This window comes from Osmerus mordax, chromosome 16 (assembly GCF_038355195.1).
Source record: "Osmerus mordax isolate fOsmMor3 chromosome 16, fOsmMor3.pri, whole genome shotgun sequence".
In the NCBI taxonomy this organism is placed as follows: Eukaryota; Metazoa; Chordata; class Actinopteri; order Osmeriformes; family Osmeridae; genus Osmerus; species Osmerus mordax.
Window position 1 is genome coordinate 13,747,817 of NC_090065.1, and position 21,413 is coordinate 13,769,229.

Below are 21,413 nucleotides of genomic sequence, written 5' to 3' on the forward strand. Positions count from 1 at the left end.
GAGCAACCATCTGTACAGTTGGACGCCCCAAAACAGAGACAAAGGCTAATTAAGGCACTAATTATTATACAGCTCAAATGAGAGATGTATTTTGCTTAACCCTTGTGTTATCTTCGGGTCATTCTGACCCATCAGTCATTGTGACCCACCGTCGTATTGCAACAACTTTACCGCATACAAAAACAAAGTGAAGCATTTTCTTTTAACCGTTGGGCTGTCTCAGACCCCCCACATTGCAAAGGTTAAAAGAAAATTATTTTTATTTGTTTTTGTATTGGGTAAAATTGGGTTAACACAACGATGGTTCGTTATGAACCTTTGGGTCATGTGACCCAAAGGCAGCACGAGGGTTAATCACTTTGACCAGACACGGGAGAAAAGTAAAACAGGTTGTCTATTTGCTGTTGTCCAGCTTGATCAAAGAGGAAGTCTGGGATTTGCAGTGTGAGGTGGGCTCAGTTAGCACGCTGCGAGCATGTACAGCTAGCGTCAAGGCTCAGACCTTGACACAGAGCCACAATCCATCGAAGCTCCATTCGCTGTTGCCATGGAAACACACCCCAGTACGTTTTCAGATATCACAGCAATGGCACACGTACAAAATCTGGCCAAATAGAATGAGACAAAACAGTCACACTGAACCCTCTGAAGTCAGGTACTGTAGCTGTTCGCTGGCAGCGGAAGTTTGTCATAAAATATAGCTTGTGTTTTGGATAAAACCCAGACAAGATTGAGGCCTTCAGGAAAGTCTCGTCTACTGCCATTACTGGAAGAGTTATGTTGTATCATTCACAGCTACTTGAAAGCCATCTGTAGAAAATGCAGCAACAAAAGGCATGTTTCCTTAATTACACAAACAACACTCTGGTTCTGCTTCCCAGCGTCTTTGTCATTGATTTCTCAAGGACTAATTAAGCTATGAGGATTTTCCCCCCTCTGTGGTGCAAAATGCCAGGAACTAATTATGTGCTCCATGTCTCATATTTGCAATAATTGCACCAAAAAGAAACATTACAAAGTTCTTCATTATAACCCAGGGTTCACAAACATCTTAGAGTTTTGAAAAGCATTTACCTCAAAGTCCAACCAGGGTCAAACTCATCACTACGCTGCCGAAAAGAAAAATTCGGTATTCTCCAGTATCTCTGGAGATTCTGCTTTAAAACTGTGTCATGCCCTCTCATACTACCTCAGAACTCCTAAGGTGTCAAATGTTTTGCAGTCTGAAACAAAAATCTCCCTTCTCAAAAATGGAGGTTTTAGTAGGATTTGATCTTTAAGCCGAGGTATTAGTGTTACCTTGATGTGTCTGGAATTAGAATTCTACCCAACCCTCTGTGACTGCTGAGGCTGTGCTCCAGCACTCTCTTCACAGTGGGGAGAAAACAAACCGTTAAACGGATGGAAAGCCAATTATCTCCCTGCCATCTCTCTTCCACATCCGGAAGTTTTGAGATAATCCGACACAGTCTCCTGTTAGAGAATAACAACACAAACAGAACCCCCCCCCCCCCCAAACATCAAAGGAATGCCACTAATAAGGTGTTGCCTTCCTGTCTTTCCAGTCTGCGTGTCATACTTATTAACACACTCCATTCAACGTATCATTAGGTTAGATCTTGCGCATGGTTGGATTCTGTGTACCTTCTTATGCATATCTATTGCCAAGCTAAAACAACCTGCCACAACTAAAACCAACAGGGGAGTTCTTCGCCAGTATTTCACCAGTGGTTGACAGTGAATTTGTTTTTAAAGTGACAGCCACACATATTTATAGCAGCAGTTTGAAGGTGTCTGTCTAGTACAGTTGAGTTGACGAGTGTTTAAAGGTGGTGTGACACCTGTGCCTCACCTTCAGGGGATTCCTCTTGCACATATGTTCCTGTCAGGTACCGGTGGACCAAGGCCGACTTCCCACTGGACAGGTTTCCCACGATGCCCTGCAAAAACAAACCGCACACCACATGAACACTCAGCTTCATTCAGAGCACAGGGAGATAGAGGTAAAAGCCTTACTTTCATCGACTTTGTCTCACAGGGGAGGTTTAAAGATGAAGGAAATAGTGCTGTGACATGTAACCGTTTCAGGCCTTCTGTCCAGGTGTCTAGTAGGGCATACATTCCTGTATCCTGTGTGGGGGTGGGGACGGGGTGGGGGGGGGGGCATGATGCCAGCCCTGTCTGTGAAAAACAAAGGCTTGGCCACACCCTTCTCCTGCCCAACCCCCACCCCCATCCCACATCCCACCCCTCAAACCACCCCCCTCTCCCCCAGTTCATCGGTGGGTGGTAGAGTGAGTGAGGTATGGTTTTAATTACAGGGGAGCGAGAGCTATGGAAGATCTCCTAAGCTTGGGAAAAGCTGGATGTAGGGTTAACTATATTGTGCGGAAAGTGTGGGAGGGGGGGGGGGGGGGGGTTAAGGAAACAGAGATGAGGATGAGGCATGTGTCCAGTAGTGTTCTGATTTAGAGAGTCCAAACTAACATGGTACAACGGAAGTACAAGGGTTGCTGTTCAAGGTAACAAGCTTCTGTAGCCTGCTGATTTGTGGCCATCATTAAGGGAACTTGCTGACTCATCACTGCTCAGGTAGATGAAAGCAGGAATTTTGCAAGTAATTTCCACTCTAGTCTTGGGCGCTTTCAAGATCTGGGCCTAATTATGCATGTGCAAGTTAGAAATGTTCTGAAGGCTTCAGGAAAGGTAGAGTCTTTTGGAAAGTCTGCAAAAATCAGTGTCACTTGTGAGAGGGACTCCCTATAGATAAATCATTTGCCATAGATTCAGTGTTTTTTCCAATTATGTCCATTGTTGGGAGAGGGAAAAGTATGAAGTGCTTCATCTGAGGGTTAATTCTGTCTTGCTGCTCAGTCTAGATAATAAACCCCCTCTGTACGGCAAATAACACCTTGGCTACATGAAAGGAAATTGACAGCTTGCAGTGTGTCTGAAAGTATAAAAACTAGAAGCCTGTTTCTCTGTCAAAGAGGAGTACTGTATATTCACTTAAGGATCCCGTGATGCAACACCACAGTAGAGCGCTGAAACTGTATAGCTCAAATGCCTGTATTTGTCACCAAAATAACAAACTATGGACATGGCCGTATTGACGTGAGGTATTTTGTTTCAGTGTTATGTGATTGATGTCAAGCGTTCTCTGATGGTGTCCTAGAGCCTGGCAGTGGTTAGATCTGCTGCACCGGCATGGATGGGGTCCAGGACGTGTCACCAGTCGAGCACAAAACTGTCACTCATCTCTAAGGCCTGCTGCAAGCCATCCTGTTTCTCCATGCCAACACATCTCATTAAAAATAACCCACCCCCTTGACAGGGAATATATCAGCCAATTTCTATACTTGGTTCTTCCATGCAAAAATACAAACCACAGCTTAACATGCATATAGCATTCAGTCCATTGACATTTAAATCAATCCAATGCTAAATGTGACGCTCTCTCTGAGGGGGGGGGGGGGCTGAATACTCACCACTTTGAGCTCTGGCACTGACCGGCTCAATGTCCATTCCTGGCTGTTGACGAAGGAATCTGAAAGAAGCGGGAGAGAGAACAAACACTATTATGGTCACAGGTCATCCGAGGGCAAGTGTTCTGTTTACACCTTATCCCTGTCAAATATCGCAGTTGATTTTCTGATCAAGCATGGAGCCAACACGCACCCACTCTGACTCATCTGGGACAATGGTTTTGGTTTGTTTACCATGGAATACTCCCTCATTCACAATTGTCATTCATGGCAGTTTTTTAAGCAATGGTGCATTACAGCAATTTGATTCTTCAGTCTAGCCTCGAGGCCAGATCTGATGATGAGCCTGCTGGGGCTTCTTGAACTGACAGTCACAGATTATCAGGCCTGACCCGACACGACAGAACATCTGACTGGATAATCATGGCTCGAAGAGAAATTACAGCCAAAATAAAGAAATAAAAACACTTCATAACAACAATTATAGGGGTGAAAGTCGGTCAGTTCAAGATAACATTGAAAGCCAAAACCTGGAGAGCTTTTCTTCAGAGAGGTTGCAGGGGTGATGTGTCAGCATGAGTCAAAACACCCAGTCCACACAAGACCACTTTCCTTTAGGAAGGTCCAAGTCCTACCTAACACCATCAGCACACCTGCTGATCTCGCTTATGGAGATACCATCTCTGACCGGGGGGGGGGAGGGGGGCAAACACCCTATCTCCAAGCAACAAGCTACAAAACCAGGTGGTCCCCCTCCCCTTCTGTTGTCTACACCATAACAGAGATCACTTGAGGCACCAAGCACGGAGGCATTTTTAAAGTGAATATGACTGTTGCCGCCACAGAACCCTCATCTCGACAAGAGCAACAGTTCATGGAATCAACGAAACACAGAAAAACCTGAACATCTTTGTATAATCGTTTCACTTTCTGTTACATGTCACCTAAACAGATTCACTAAGTGAACCGGAGAGAAACCATTCACAGTATTCGACCACTTTGTACACACAATGCAGACATCCTAATGAGACTTATATTGGATGCCTGCAGAAGTTGAAACGAGGCCGGATGGAAATGCCTTTGGGAGAGGGGTATCCCTGAGAGGGATTTCTCCCACTTCCTCTTTCGGAGGACTGTTGTTTTACAAGCCTAGTTTTCAGACTCTATACTGGTTTTTGACACCTCTCCTTGAACAAGTCAGAACACGAGCAGAGACACGCAGTGTTCTTTAGCTCCTCAGGGTGGAGAGGGTGTGAGGGCGGGTGACATTCACTACAGGCATAATGGAAGGTATATTCCTGCTCTTATGGAGCAGAGTTTCGGCTCTTTAAATCTAATTATAATCCAATTTGTAATGCAAATTATATTGGAAAATGTTTCTGTTGATCATATCTAGGCTGATCCTAGAGGATGTAGGCACTGGTTAGTCTTTAATTCATGTTACTGACATTATGATGTAACAGTCCACAGCATTGTTTCTTAATGGCACAAATGGGCCGAAGGTCGGAAATATACAGGCCATCTCGGGCTATCATTTCACAATTGGGTCTCTGTTGAGTTGTCCACTTATAGGACACTGTGTTTCCGCTGTCCATAACAACAGCACCCATCATCTACCATCTTCCAACGGCAGGAAATAAAATAGGAGTGAAGAAACAGGCTCTTGGCATCACATTTCACAGCCATGGATCCTGCCCCCAACAAGAAACCCACTTTTTATCCAATAATGTGATATTTCCTTAACATCTTCAGTAAGTACTCTGTGCAGCATATGGCATGGCCAATCAGTACCAATCAGATACAGCAAGCGTCGTCCAATGACAAAACTACTTGATGTTTGAGGCTTTCATGACATCATTTGTTTCAACAGTGACCTAGAATGCCTATAGAAACAAAATAAGGCCCGACCTAAGCCTTGCCCACAGAGGACACCAGTGCCTTTGTTTCTGAGAGGGTAAACTGCATGGCAGCCTTGTTTGTCGTGTTTTTCACCTCACTGCTCACGTCATCTCGAATGACAGTTACAATTCCATCCTGGGGTGTGGAGGCATGATTAGCCCCCCTCTTGAATTTCGGAGAAAGGAAAATGCAAAAGGAGCAGAAAACCCTTCTCTCTGGCTCCTCTGCATCTGTGTGCGTGCATAGAAGTGCGTAGGTGCTTGCGTGTGTCGGTGTGCAAGCACGGGGGTGTGAGTCCGTTCCAGAAGGAGAGAGAGCAACCTTGAGGTCTGAACCTCCCCTCGTTTCTGAGGTCTGAGATCCGTTCCCACTGTCCAAACAATTACAGAGGGAGAATTTAGCTCTCAATGAGTATTTTTACATCCCTAATTTGTAAACCACACGGCTTTCGCTACTCACTGCTGTTCCCTCACACTTGGCCTATACTCTCACAAACAGGCTCCCTTTTGGCGTGATCATCCTGAATCATTGCCTTATCTTGTAGTGCTCTATAGGGTTATTCAGAAAAAGCGCTTAACTGCGTGCGACTCACAACTGTTATCATGATCCATCGATCTCCGAGCAGCAGAATGTCACCTCTCTCTGGAGGATAAATGAAAAACAATCAGTGCTGAACCAGACATAAGGCAGTCTGTGTCGACCGATTCCACGAAGAACTGGCAGGCAGGAATTTCAACTTTGTGCTGTCCGTAGCCTGGTATTGATTTCTTCCAAGGAAAAAGATTGGACAACCGTGTCTGACCAAACCTTTATTTGCCCTGGGGAAGACTAATTAGAGTTTAAGAAATGAAAATGGCCCCCAAACAATGTGCAGACATGGACACACACAGGCCAAGATCCTCTGAGGCTTCTGGTCGTACTCGAAACAGATCAGAGAAAATGTTTCTTAAGCCAACACAATGAAAACCAGGTCCTACCCCAGCCTCTTGAATTCATACGATTTCAATAACTTTTGATAACTTGATTTTAAGAAACCGTTTCTCTGGAGAGAAGGGTAACAGTGGGCAGGTCTCATCTGCTACTGTAGCAGACGTCTCAAGTGGTCTTGCAGAGTGAAAAGAAAAATGATGCCTTTGCAGGGATTTGCAGTGGCAGATTCTGAAGTCATATTCAATTATTAACAACGGTGACTCAATTGGTCTAGAACATATCCAACTCCCCCTTTGTCTCTCTCCCTCTTTCCTCATCTCTGTCTCCCTTTCTCCCACTCTCTCAGCAGGTGGGATGGCATTATCAGAGTGTTAGGGTATATTCCCTCCATTTGCTGGGAAGTGAAACATTTTCTTAGTCACAATAGTAAACCTTATAAGTTGGAGGGAAGTTGGCTTGCTTCGAGAGACCTTGCTGGGGGAAGTGAATAAACATATACCGTATTTCTTCGAATAAACGCTGCAGCGTTTATTACACAATGATAATTTTTGGTGCGGTGATTATTCGAGGGTGGCGTTTATTCGAGGGTGGCGTTTAATTAGTAAGAGAGATTTAGATCATTGCAGCTGCAGTGCGGCCATAGACAAATAAAGAATAGACAAGGAGGTCAAACACAAAGTCTAGTATAAAATTGAAGCCTTGTGTGTGTCTACATTGTGTAGAAATCTGAAGCAGCATGCCAAAACGTTCTTACACTTCAGCTTTCAAAGAGAAAGCTGTGCAGAAAGCACTCACCTGCAGCAACAGATCTGTAGCACGCGAACTTGGGGTTGATGAAAGGCGAATTCGCCAGGTGAAGTCAGCTACCTCGTTATCTTGTAGGCTACATGTAATTGTCGCAATTACATTACGGTATTATAATGTATCATTTGTTTTCAACCAATGTCATAATTTAGAATTATATAATATAATATAATACATTCAGTATTATTAAGTGACTTTATTTGGTAAGAGTGCAGTGCCTTTATTTTGAAGGTCTTTTGGAACGCTCGTGAGTGACAGAGTCGACAAGCTAACAGTAAGCGAAGCACGGACAATTTAATGCTCCGATAAGACCAATTTCTTTTGATGTGGAAACACTTAGTATTCGGTCTTTTAATTTAGAGGACTGTAGAGACAATCGTGATCAGGTTTATTTGATACATTTTATTATATTAATGGCAAAGTTCTATATTCACAAATGTCAGTTTTCATGTAAAAAGCCTTGTTTTATTTAAGAAAGAAATTGTGTATTCGAAGATATGTAGCTAATGTTAATTTAAAAAAAAAAGGTTTAAGGTAGTTATCGGATGTTAGCGATCTAAGGAAACCTTTATTCCCTTGTGTACAGCATGCAGCCAACGAGGTACAGTATGTTGTTTTGTGTCTGTATTTTACTTTGGTGAACGGTATTTACATGCTGCGCATGTCATTGTATGTTCATATTAAGCTAAAGTGGTCTTTATTTTCTTGTTATAGGCCCTACTGTGGGTTTAGTTTTCACGGTGGATTTGGAGAAGAAGCTTCAAACCTGTAAAAAGAAAGCCACTTGTGTCTGCCAGTGCTTCAAGGGAATTATAATACACTTGTGATTTACTTGTGTAATAAATACCGTGTTTTAATTTAACCAATTAAAAAAAAAACGTTTTCAGATTTTTTTGGCACAGTGTTTAATTGAGGGCGGCGTTTTATACACAATGTTCATTTTTGATGCAGCGTTTATTCGAGGGCGGCGTTTATTTGAGGGCGGCGTTGAATCGAAGAAATGCAGTAGCTATATCTTTCATATGAACTCACTTTACGCTCAATCTTTGGAAACGGCAGACACCGACAAAGTGCAGTTAACATTTAAAGACCAGAAAGGTCTCGGCTGTGATACAGAGAAAGCTGCATGCTTGAATGCTGAATTCTATATTGGCGAATGCATGTTCAGTCAGTCATAGGATGAAAGACAAAACCGACCAAACAAGACCAAACTGTCTGACAAACGCCATAGACTCTTGACAAACTTGGAGGAACTATGTCAAGTCGAGGCAAGGCATGATGCCAGTTGACTACAATGCAACACAGTCTACTATGCCATTTCATCATTAAAATCCAAACCTTCTAGAACTTCTGGTATTTCACCTGTCTATCAGCCTAACAGCCTATGGAGAAAGACCCATGGGGCTGGAGTGCACTGTTGACTACAGCTCAACTTGAATGCATTTCTCCCAAAGGGAATTCAAGTGTTCAGGTTACTCGGTTGTAGAATAAGTCAAACTCAAACTGTGTCATGTCTCCCTGCACCCCACCCCCACCCCCGGCCCTCTCCTCCACTCCAGAGAGCCCTCATCTGACCACATGGTTCACTGCTTGCCCATGCACTGGCCTGACACACAGGAATGGCTTTGTTCATCCACAGGTGGGGGTGGGGAGGCCGGGGGCGTGACACCTCAGCCCCGGTGTGGGTTTACACTCCCAGAGAAAACACCAGAGAGAAACATACTCATCACTGATCTTAACCACAGCACAGCCCATTCTGGCCTGCTACACGAATAGCAATGGTAGTATCCATGGTTGGTGGTTTTGATAATAAAAAAAACAGTCTATGACACAGGTTTAAAAAAAAAGTGTGTGTGTGTGTGTGCGCGCACACGTGTGTGTACTTGCCTGTGCGTCTGTGTTTTTGCAGTAAGGCACTAGAAGCCTGGGATTTACTTTGCAGCCAGCTTGTCAAACACTTTAGGCAGGTAGTAACAGGCGCCTCGGCCCACCCTGGGCATTGAACAGCAGGCTTCAGTCAGCGTAATCGGCACACCTACATTCCTACTACCTGACTCCACAGTGGAATACAATCAACAAATATCACAAAATGTACTGTTAACACCACACAGGGTTTGGTGTCCCTAGGTCCTAGGATAACGTAAGTGACCTCCAGATAACCTGGTGGACAAAAATGCTAGTATATTTGCTCCAAATTCCTTAATTGTGAAATAAAATTCATCCATGCTTGGTGTCTACCAACTCACAACAAACAAGACAATGCGTCTTTTGTAAGACATGTTCGAAAGGCAGCTAATTCAAACAGCTAGCTTCCAAGTTATGGCTTCTTCCAGTTCGCTTCTCCTGGTAACTGAACACACCGCCACAGCGCACTGCCATGGCTACCCGGAGCACTAACCTTCAAACGTGGTGCTTAAGACGTCTCCTGCTCCCCATCATTACAGTATGTAAGCCCTCCTAATTTAGCCCTGCTAGCTGCCAAAAGCATCCCATTACTGGCGCTGGCTGCTTTAATGCCCCCGCCTCGGCGTCTAAGCCTGTTTTTTTCTGAGGCCAGCAGCATTACCAGCCTGCCGGCCTCTGTGTCTGGGTTACAGGCACTGACTGAACAATGTCGTTTGACTGTTTCTCATCACACACACAAAAACACAATGCAAAGAACAGTCCTTCTTGTGAACCAATTCACTTGCTCACTTTTGATGCAAGGCGGCTTTCTGTTGTCTATTTCCCCCTGATTGAGGGAAGCAAACACTGCTACAGTAGGAAACCTAACCGACTAAAAAGCAATTCCTTCTTTCAAACAAGAGACGAAGCTTTTGAACATCTTCCAAACCTACAAGTCTCCATGTGTTTTTCATTTGGCCTTTTCCCTAAGTGCAAACCCCATATCATTTGAACTATAAAAAGAAAACTTTTGGTTCAGTGGTCGAGGGGCTGTGCAGGGTCTGCGAGTCCTCACAAGAAAGACTTCTTACCTTGACCTTTGTTGAAGTCAATGCCTGCCACAGTCTCTATAGCAACCGGCTGGGGCTTTATATTCCTTGCCGGTGGATGTTTGCCAGTTTCTTTGCTCTGGGGCTGGACAGGCACACATGTGCCATTGGGTGGCTGCTCCTTTCTCCTGAAGCGCTTGGCTATGAGCTGCCACATGCTGGGCTCCTCCTGGCTTGGTTTCGCCGACAGTTTGGCTGGGTACAGGGGCACCTCCATCACCTTGACCTTCCCTCTGCTCTGGTACTCAATGTACTGCGTCCCCGCGCCACCCTCCTCCTCCCCTTCCCCCAAGGTCCTCCCGGTCAGGTAGGAGAAGGGTCGCAGAGCCGTCTGCTCCCCAATACTGTGAGTCCTGGAGCGTCCCTCCGCTCCCCCCTCCGGCCCCTCCGGCCTGGTGACTGGACGGCTCCTCCTGATACGCAGGCTGAGGCTCCGCCGTAGCGAGCTCAGGGTCCTCTTGGGGGCCCCCGGGTTGCTGGGTGGCTTGGCGGCCTCCCTGTCCCTTCCATCGCCCCTGTCCTTCTCCCTCTCCTTGTCCTGGGGAGCTCTGCCAAACAGCCGCCAGCGGAAGGCACCTTTGAACAGGCCTGCCCCTTCGCCCCCCGGCCGGCTGTCCAGCTCATCGTGAAGGCCCCTCTTTCCCAGCTCCAGCACTGTCATGCTGACGGGCCTGGGCCTACTGCCCCTCTGGCGGAGCCCTGGTGCCCCTGCCTGCTCGGGGACGGCGGGCCGCTGGGACGCGACGGACCTGAGGCCGTCGACTGCTCGGAGCTCAGCCCTCCTGGTTCTGTTCTGCTGAGTAGGATCCAGACACCCAGCCCCGCTGGAGGCCTGATGGGGCCCGGACTCTGTCAAGGCTGTGTTGGGGCCTGTAAGCATGCACACACTCCTGGGCCTTCTCAGCGGTCGTTCCTGATCACTTATTGAGCCACGTTGTTGCCTGTCTGGAGCTCCATACATGCTCACCGTTCTCCGGCTAAGTGGGCCTGCCTCCTGGGGTGGCCTGCGCAGTACGACCCGCGCCAGAGAACCGTGGCCCGACGCGCAGCCATCCTCCACAATGAGAGGGCTTGCAGTCTGGGGAGAAGAAGTCTCTGTAGGCACCTGGGTCTGGTTCTCCGGAGCTGCTGTGGCTGCCTCTGTTCTAGCCTGTACCGTGTCCTCGACTGGCTGAGCTGAGGTAGCTGAAGGCTGTTGGAGAAACCGGTCCGTCTTGATTCTTTCCCCTTCCACCTTCTCCACCTCCACCTCCTCCTCCTCCTCCTCCATTACGACCTCCTCCCTCCTCCTCATGGCTCTCCCTGTGCGGCTCAGGGAGGGCCACCTGCCGAACTCCCGCCTTGCCCTGCTCAGCCCCAGGCTGCTCTCCGCACCCTGGGCCTGGGCACCAGCCCGGCTGCTCTCTCCTGGCTGACGGCCATCAACCTGACCCAGCCCCTGCTCCGTCTCTGGCCCGGGCCCAAGCTCATCCCCAGGGCCCCCATTCAGGATGACGGAGACGTGGTACACCGTCTTCCCCTGCTGCTGGCCCACAGCCGCTCCCCGGGGGATAGCATCCTCTGTGTGGCTGCTCAGTAGTAGCATGACACCGTACGCTCATTCAACACACACGCACGCTAACACACCCACTCTTTGCCCAGTGCTGTTTATTGCTGGTCTCTGAGTTCTTGACCAGGCTGCATTCCAACTTCAGGCATAATCCTTCACCTTTGACACGTAGAAAACAACTTCAAACAAGCCTGAGCAAAGCCTCGGTGCCACCTCCATAACCTCTCCCTTAGTCTTTTACTCAGCAGCCCGGCAAAAGCATCTGGATGGCGTTTGCAGGCTTCTCCTTCTCCCCTCAGTCCCCGCTACCTGTCCCGTGAGAACAGTTGAAACAACAGCCTTGCCGGTGTTTGCTTTGGAGCAAACCAACTCATGTTTGTCATACCTGTGAAACCTGCACCAAATGAAAAACTGATACATTCTCCCTTCTCGGCAACTTGGCAAGTTGTGAGCTATCCTTCTTTTGCCGGCGGTGCAGACAAACCCCCTAATCTCTGAGCACTCGCCGTGCCGAGCGTGAGGGAGTGTGTCTGTTTGAACTTTTAGCAGCTTCCCAGTCCCCAGGACGCATGGAAAACAAGGAATGGACTCCAGGGGCCGGCTGGTGTTCCACACGCTCTCCCCGGAGGCTCTTCTGAGCTCACCCGCTCTCCAGAGATTCAAATGTACGACGTGAGCTCCGGGGTCGAGGGAAGAGTGAGCTGAACGTTACTGCTCTCGTCAACAAAGACTGGGATCCCAAACAAACTCTTATGAAAGCAGACTTTGTGCCAGGGGGCTTCGTTCTCTCTCTCTCCCCCCCCCCCCCTCTCTCTCTCTCGATCTCTCTCTTTATCTCACTCTCTCTATGTCTCTGTCTTACTCCTCTATATCATTCTTTCACCATTAAGTTATCTGCTGCAACTAAACAAGCAAGAGGGAACACAGAATGAAAGGGGACACTTTACCCCTGTGCTCAACAGACAGAGAGACAGATACAGAGAGAGAGGTAACAAGGTGTGTGTGTGTGTGTGTGTGTGTGTGTGTGTGTGTGTGTGTGTGCGTGTGTGTGTGTGAAAGGGGGTTAAATGCCAGGAACTGGCATCATTTCTTCATTTAGCCGGGGTTTAGCTACTTCTAAAAGCACCGCTAATCCAAGGCTCTACTAAAAGCAGACCACATGGGCTGCACACAGGTGGGTTGGATAGATTTGAATGGGTAAGACTGGAGAGAAAATGTTCTACCTGAAGAAAGGCATTCAAAAAGTAATTGTGTGAGAGTAACACGCTCACTGTGATGTCACTGAATCTGACAATCCTTCATCGTGATAGAAAAGTGTTCTCGGGACTCCCAATTGGAGATAGCTTAAGAATTCCAGGAATGGCTGAATGCCATGAACAATGGGATACTTCCCGTATACAGTGTGTGAAGTAGTGATTATGTAAAGTGACACTGTCCATAATTACAAACAATGTTTCAGGACCATTGGGGGTACATTGACAATTTGAGAAAAACAGTAACTGAAATACACTATAGTGAATAATCGTGTTTCCAATGACATCCCAGTTTTATGCATTGTCAAAACTCATTTCAACCAGACATTGGTCCAATCCATTTGAAGCCATTCTGAAGAAGGCATGCGGACCAGAAATCTAACCAATTAGGTCAAGCCTAAATCCCAATTCTAAACACCACAGGACACCAAGTTAATGTGTGGTGCAGATAAGAGCACTGCCCCCATGTGGCTGTGAAGAAAATAATTCCCCAACGATCAACACAACACAGCTACATAAGACACCCATGGAACTGTCAAATCAACCACAATGACAACTGCTCAATGACAAATACTTACACATTGGAAGAAAAAGATCAAATAAAAGCTATTTGAAAAGAGCAGCCACGGATGTCAAAAGATGATCAGGGATCAGCTATATGGTAGGTAGCACCTGGAAAATGTACTAGAATGCCTATACCAGAGAAGTATCACTGAGTCAACAATGTTTCAACTAGATCCCAATAAGAGATATGCGTAAGCTAGTTCTCAGTATAGAACTGAAAGAGAGAACAGAAAACCTTAGTACTTCTAGCCAGCCATGCCCTTTCTCACATGAAAGCACATCTGTGGTCTAACAGCATCCGTTAGTCCAGTTCACTAAAAAGCTGGAACATTTAAAAGAAATGAAGAGGTGGTAGTATCTGTAATTGTGTAAGAATGTAGAAAGATACTTCATTGACATTGCTATTTAAAAGCAAAGTTCAAGGAAATGTGGGCTAAGTCAGTGAAAAGCTAATGTTTCAAGCTAACTTTCTTTAAACAAGAATTCTGCTTAAGATCCCACTACACCCTTAACAAAACCAGGTAACAAGAGTATAGTAATAGTACAGTACAGTGCAGTATAGTATAGTAAAGTTTATTTTAATGTATTGACTTCTTTGCTAAAAGTTGCTGATTAAACTACAGCATGACTCATAGAAAGTTTATCTGTGCTATTGATAGTCATGATGTACTCCTGTGTGCATGTGTTTATGTATGTGTGTGTGATGTGTGTTGTGTCTGAGTGTGTGTGACTCAGCTCCTGTGTACCTGAGTCCAGGTAGCAAGGGTTGGTTATGACTTGAGGCTCGTCATCCAGTAAACAGTCATCCTCGCTCCACTGAATGTGATGGTGTCTGGTCGTCCTGCGACCCCCGAAGCAGAGCATAATGGTCCTCCTATGCTCTTAAAAAGTTCCCCTCAATATATTCACATCAACTTCTCTTAAAAGTTTCAAAATGACCAACAGACCGGCTTTGCATTCTTCTGAGCTATTTTCCCTCCTCTATAATTTCCTCGCAAACAGAACATTTGTTCTTCAACTACCAGACCGGAAAAAATATGTTTTGTCCTCTGAGATTCGATTCCAGTTCCATAGACGTCCACACAAATGTGTCCTAGATGGCACACTAACCTCGGGAGGAAGTGTGTCTTAGACAGTTCAGTCGTCAGGTGCAGAGAGGAGACGCGTCTTCCTTGTAATCCCCCATGGAGGGCTGGTCTAGGTTCTATCTAAGTGGCACTGATAGGATTAGAATTAATCCACTGTCCCATGGGCCCAGTGGAGGGCACTGGTCAGTGATAGGATCTCTCTCCTGTTCCCGGGTGCTACAGAGAGCCTCTGTGTGTCCCTCTCTCCCTTACTGCCTGTGCTGACTGGTACATACGTTGCCTCTAGCCCTCGTCTCTGTAATACTATCTGAACAGCAGTTGGAGAATTTTTTTTTTCCCCCCACCCAAAAAAAAACTTGGGTTGAGAATTCGGTTGAAAAACAGGCTTGGCTTGTTTGGGGTTCCAGAAGGAGGTAATTTTCCTGTTTGGGTGCGTGTCTGTCTGTGTTCTCTGTGGTGACTCGTCTGGGTGAGATGTATGAGGGCCCATGTTTAAGGTGCACAGATGGAGAACTGAGATCGTTCTTCTTTGATATGTACCGCCAAACTTTTAGCACAGAGAAAAATGGCCTCCTTGAAAACAGGACTATCATCTTTACCTGGCATTGCACTGGTAGTGTATTAGACAAAGGTAAAAACAGAAAAACAAGTAAAGCGAGTGCTGGAAACAAAATCCAGCAATATAAGACAAAGTGGAATGATTCACACACTTTTATACAATTTCTCAGAACTGTTTAGACAGACATACATTTCAGTTACTGATAATTACTCTTGGAAAACAACCCACAATCTGTTGGTGGAATCCCAGACAATGAATATTTAAAGATAGTCTTCATAGCACAGTTAGGGCTCAATTATGAAACCTGTCAGAAATAAATTTATCTGAAACGAGCTGGATTGGGAATGGAGAGAGACATTTGCAGCATCTATCTGTAGGGAAATAATGGCTACATTTAATTCAGAACAGGTCTAATTAAATAGTTTTTATAGAAAAACTCATTACGGTTCCATAATGAGTTTTTCCTCTCTCTCTTTTGCCGTGTTCACTCCACTGAATTCAATTAGGGTCGATATAATCCAACACGTTGCATCTTCAACTGCAAGGCAGATGCAGTACATGTCTCTTCCAGAGGGGGGCAGTCACTCCACTCTCGCTCCAGCTACAACTTTACAACTACTGGATAACTGTGGACGGACTACTCTTCAAAGGACCGTGTTACGCAAGCACTAACATACTTAGCAGTCCGTGTAGCATCGCGGGGATGTGTCTAGATTGTAAAGCAGGCACAAGGTTTTCGGAGATAGCAACACAAAGGTAGCAGCAGGTAGTCACTCTGAACATGGAGATAGGAAGCTCCCAAAGACAAGATCGGCTTGAGATCTCTGTCTGAGAAGAAAGGCTGTGAAAACCCATTTGGATGTGGGTTACACTGGACAGATCCTGCAGATCACATCTCTGGTGGTTTAAAGGATTGGCCCTATCAATTACTCTTCCCCTTGACCTTGCCACAGACCCTTGACCTTGCCAACACAAGTCTTAACAAAGGATGCATCACAGGACTGTCCAACCCTGTTCCTGAAGAGCTACCCTCCTCTAGGCTTTCCCTCCGACCCCAGTTGTAACCAACCCGATTCTGCTTGTCGACAAGCTAACTATAAGAATGTGAAGGATTAGGTTTGGAGCAAAACCCAAAAGGGCAGCCCCACTATAGACAGACAACAACCATGAGAATTAGGATAAAACAAACTACCTCAACTCAGACGCAACACTGAGGAGGGTTACAAAGGGGTAACGACTGAACTTGGTTCGCAGTGGTATGACAGACAGGATGACGCGCTCTCAACACTTGAAGGAAGCAGCGACAGCCCCAGTGACAGACCAGAGAAGAGTAGGTGAGAAGGACGGCTTCCTCTGATACCAGCGGCAGGCTAGTAGGAGAGACCATTCGTCAAAGCCCTCACGTCACGCTCGCTATGATCCCCGCTGCCTTCGTTAAAGCCAGGTGTGCACTCGTGGCTCTCTTTGTCGTCAAGGCGATGGCTGATCATGTTCGCCTTCGCTATAGCAGTATACCCTCTGTTGACAAACCCAGATTTCATCCGCTATCCTAGAAACATGACAGAAAACCACAGTCAATAATTGCCTTCATTTCCACTAGTGCGCGTCATGCCAATTAGTTGCTTCAGTTCACCATATTGCATGTCAGCGTGAGCAGACAGACTCACAAGAGCTCACAGGACCCAGTACCACCTCCGTGGGTGTCAGCCTTTCACAGAAAGGGTTCGAGCGAGTGTTTGCGCGTTACTATAAAGTGGAAAGGGAAACAGAAGATAGTTTGAGGGCATTATTCACGCTATTTAGCGATGAGCCTTGCATTTGGGAGGCCGATGACCAGCCCGTTCAGTAGGTTGGGCCCACCAGAGACCAGAGGTGGAAGGAAGTGGAAGGCTCTGGAATTTTAGGGTGAAACTGTGCCTGAGGCTCTGAGCAGAACCTGTAGACATCATCATCACTAAGTCTCACTGTATAAGACTCAAGGTCACATTCAATGAGGGCACAGGTAAAGATACAGGGATATAAATAAATCAGGTAGGGGGTGGAGAGGGCATCATTAGTCTGAAAAGACAGGTGACTTCCTCACAGGACTTTCTCATGCATCTCTCCCTGCTTTTGTGGTCCACGTGGATGTGGAATTGTCAGCCAAGATGACTGACAGTGTCAATACCTTTGTAAGGGCCAATCCCTCGAAAGGATCTCTTGGAATACCTCGATTATGGGACCCTCCCACTCTACTAGCACAGAAGGTGAGAAGGTCAGAAAGTCAACCCTTAGCTGTCGCCAAACCAGTCAGTCAGCTTCTTCTGGAGCAAAATCAGCCCAATGATATCACAGTTTGAATATAAAAGAATAGTTTAATGGTCTGTTTCAGATGTATTACCTTGATCTCAAATATTTCCCCTTAAATAGATATAATCAGAATGTGTAACAGTGCAAATGTGTTGATCAATACATGCTATCCCTTACTATGACATGTTTGAAGTGTTTTCTCAATTTCCCTACTGTAGGTCAGTTTTACTTTGCTCAGAAATATTTGTGCCTTTTGACAACAATGAATAACTGTTGACACCCTGAATGAGTATCACTTACCTCACCTAGAGGTAAAGCGTCAACTGAGATGAAAGTCAACAAATGAATTTAGAACAAGTGTAATTTCATAGGCTATCCTTAGGTACAGGTTACACAAAAAAGTACACAAGCACACACAAATAAACACACATATAACCCAAGTAGAGCTGCACCCACTTTCCACACCCACACACTAATCACCAGCAACCAGAAATGTTCAGTCCCTGAACAAATACTCAATCGACAGATAACAACAGAGGTGTGGATCACTGATTTCACAGTGGCCCTACTACATTTAAACAGTAACACTGAACACTCCTATTGCATTCCTGTCCAGTCTGCATTTGATACAGAATTAATCCGGGCACATGAATAAGTCAAAGGAAATATAAACAGAGATAGAGAGAAGAGTCTACAGAGCGAAGGAAGTTTATGATAATTAGACTTGCAGTAGTGGTATCGAGCGTGGGAGTGGAGCTTTTTAAAATTCAGCTGCACCAGCAATGAACGTACGTCAGAATTCCTCCACTGCAGAGAAAATGATAGGTTCGAGGACATCTGTGGGAGGCTGCTGGAGAGAGAAAATTCCAGACTGTGCTCTATCTCAGAAACGTGCTTCGTCTGACCATATGTGTGCACGCATTTGTGAGTGCGTGCACTGCATAGAAGGTAAATGAACCCCAACGCAAATCATCTACAGCTTGGTTTTTGGATTTCAATCTACTGGACGAGGTGAACAATCATGTTTATCCCTTCAAAGAGAGCACGACAGAGTTTCTAAACAGAAAGGCCAAAAACTCCTTTACTCCTGGCCATGACAATAGGTGCGTGAGTGTATGTTTGTGTGTGAGGTGTGCTTGTGTGAATGTTTGTGTGTGCGCGTGTGTGTGTGTGTGAGGTGTGCATATGTGAACGTGGGTATGTGTGCACGTGTGTGAGGTGTGCATGTGCGAATGTGCGTGTGTGCGTGGTGTGCATGTGTGAATGTGGGTAAGTGTGCCTACGCGCGCGTGTGTGTATGGTGTGCAGGCGTGAATGCGTGTCCGTATATGTGTATGTGTGCGGTGTGCATGTGTGAACGTGGGTATGTGTGTGTGTGTTTGCACGCGTGCACAGAGTATGACTAGGAGCCCAGCCAGAAGACGGAGGAGGATCTTCGGATGCACAGTTTTCACAGGCAGCTTTGCGTGGGCTGGAGGCTCCCAGTCCTCCAAGCTCCACTACAACCCCCGCTTCAAAGCCTCTTAGAGGAGCTGGAGAGACCCAGAGAGAGACGAGCCTCGAAAAGCAGTCATAGCTAGGTGTGGGAATGAGAAGTCATCTTCTGAATTCAAACCTTCACACAAACAGTTGAGGTTTCAACCCTGAGTAGACAAGAAATAATGATGATCATCACAGGCCTGATATTTACTCTTCAAGGTATAAAGTGACTGTTCACAACCAGGAGCATCAGCTGAAGTCTGAGAAAGTAGAGGACTGGTAGAGAGTTTGGACATAGGCATGGTTTCGACTACTACACAACTGATTCAAACATGAATACAAAGACCAATGAAGCATTTTATATTACGTAATACATAGGAATCGGTTACTGTTAAACATATGTGTGGTAGCCTTTGTAAGCGATTCATACACAGAGCGGGACCCTATGTGAACCAAAGCCACGCAGATGTTATGCAACTGTTCATGGCTCCAAGGCTGTCCTGACGACGGAAACCATTGACAAAAGATCCGCTCTCCCTTTCTCTCGACCAGCGATGCTTCCGAGCTTTAGAAATCACACATGCCTGTCTCTCTCCATTCTCTGACCACTATTTTCAAGGCTTCTATGCGAACGAAAGAGAGGGCCCAGAATAGAAGAGCATGCAGGAAGGCTCCCATGTCATTTCTGTCTTTTGTCTCTGTTCCTGCGCCGCCCACGCGTGTTAAGACAATGAGCTGGTAGCTTCATTATGGGGCTGACAACAGCACTCAAACCCCTTGCTAGGAGTCGGGAGGGATCCAATCATTCCTGCACGAGCGTCGGCCCCCTTAACACTGACACAGTCTGCAGCTTAACACTGATATAGGGTTCATCTTAACACTGACTGGCTACAAGAACGTTGCCGTGTTGAAGCGGGAAGCATTTGTGTAGGCTACTTTTAGAACACGCCAGTGAGAAGTGATAAAACGAAAACAAGAAAACAGATGGTTGATAATAAGGAATACAAATCATCTACTAATCATCTAATCGTATATAGGAATGAGATGTGTAGGATGTAGGTGGTTTGATTCTCATCATGGCTATAAAGCACATTGAATGTTGTTGGTCCTAGTTATGAGAGTACTTTTTTTCTTTTTTTTTTTGGAAAGAGCAGCAACAGATTAGGTACAACTGAATAAATTCCACAGGTGACTGACAATTTAGAAACCCTTCAGTTGAGAGCCTACTAATGGTACTGGCATGAACAGTTAGAAAGCATTACACGGTCCAGAATGAGTGATGGCCGCATCACAGAAGACGACAGGTCAGTAAATATATAAATAACTTTGTCTACTGCCGTTTTTTTTAATGATATTTGAATATCAAAGAGACCAAATCAACAGATGTTTACTCCTTCTATCTCTACCACAGATGGAACATCTCAAATCTTTTTCGTGCAGCTAAGCAAGGCACTACCGTGAAATTGAATAACATCAAAATCATTTTCCAGTCAAAAACTAAGCGTCTTTGCCCCCCTGAATGATATGGCATTACTGTTCTGAAGGAGAACATGTCCCAGTCCAGACAGACACAGGCTTACCTCCAGCTCAGAGCACAGCTGAGTGGTACTTAGGCTGGCAAGGCTGCTGAAAACATCTGTATCCACTCAGTCAGTGTGTGACAGCTCCATTGGTCACAGATTCATGTCCTCGAGGCCAAAAACACATTTTGACCTGAACATCATTGCGCTTATGGGACAGGCACACATGTTCTCTGTTTCATTATTTCCCCCCCCCCAAATATGTAAAACTAATTTTACAACTCCATGTGACATTGGCAAAGGTCAAAGACCTCCTGGCAAAAAATTGATTTGGATACAGGAGAAGGCTCCCCTGTGTTCCTCTTAATGTGACAGGTTGATGATATTAAACTAGTCCAGATCATTGTCCTGCAAATTACAAAAACTGGGGAAGTTGGGCATAATTGAAACTCTCCCTCCAAAAGGTAATAATTTGAAATCGGCTTCCGAGAAACCAAAGGACTATCCATAGAAAATGGAAATAACTGCATTGTAATAAAGCAATGTCTCTTTTTTTATTACTATTTCCAGTTCTCTACTTCATCTGTGCCGTCAGCAATTTTGGATTTTTCTGTAATCAAATTCAGACGCTGATGTCAAAAAGACCTGGTCCTCTGTGGGGTGGGACAAAATGCTGAAGGCAGTGGTTCTGCTCCGTCAGCCAGAGCCCTGCAGACTGTCAACGCTGGTACTGCCTAAAACACACACACTCGGGATCCCAGCTAGGTGAACACAGAAGAACAGCTGAACCAAGCAAGCAATGTCAGAATATTCACACGCAGTTCGGAAAAAAAATCTCAAAAATAAATAGCCTGAATAGGTACATTTAACTGGGATCGGAGGCATTTAATGAGGAAGTGAAACAGCTGAAAGGGATAAACAGTACGAAACAGGATGTTTCTCCAGTGGAACATTTACAAGACAGGAGAGAACAAGACATGGGTGCATTTTTACTGAGAAAA

General features: G+C 45.7%; 1 protein-coding gene across 3 annotated transcripts in view; it reads right to left on the bottom strand.

The window, feature by feature from the left end:
* The window catches only part of agap3 (ArfGAP with GTPase domain, ankyrin repeat and PH domain 3), a 70,534-nt gene extending 55,968 nt beyond the window's left edge, over positions 1-14,566 (bottom strand). For 2 of the 3 annotated variants that reach the window (XM_067252661.1, XM_067252662.1), the window contains exons 1-3: positions 10,094-11,244; positions 3,489-3,547; positions 1,853-1,940 (exon numbers count right to left, since the gene is read on the bottom strand). In XM_067252661.1, coding sequence (XP_067108762.1) covers positions 1,853-1,940; positions 3,489-3,547; positions 10,094-11,072 — 1,126 coding nt within the window. In that variant the 5' untranslated portion in view covers positions 11,073-11,244. Of the gene's footprint in view, positions 1-1,852; positions 1,941-3,488; positions 3,548-10,093; positions 11,245-14,223 lie in introns of those variants that run through there. The other variant, XM_067252663.1, reaches the window with a different exon arrangement.
* Between the last annotated feature and the right edge of the window lie 6,847 nt (positions 14,567-21,413).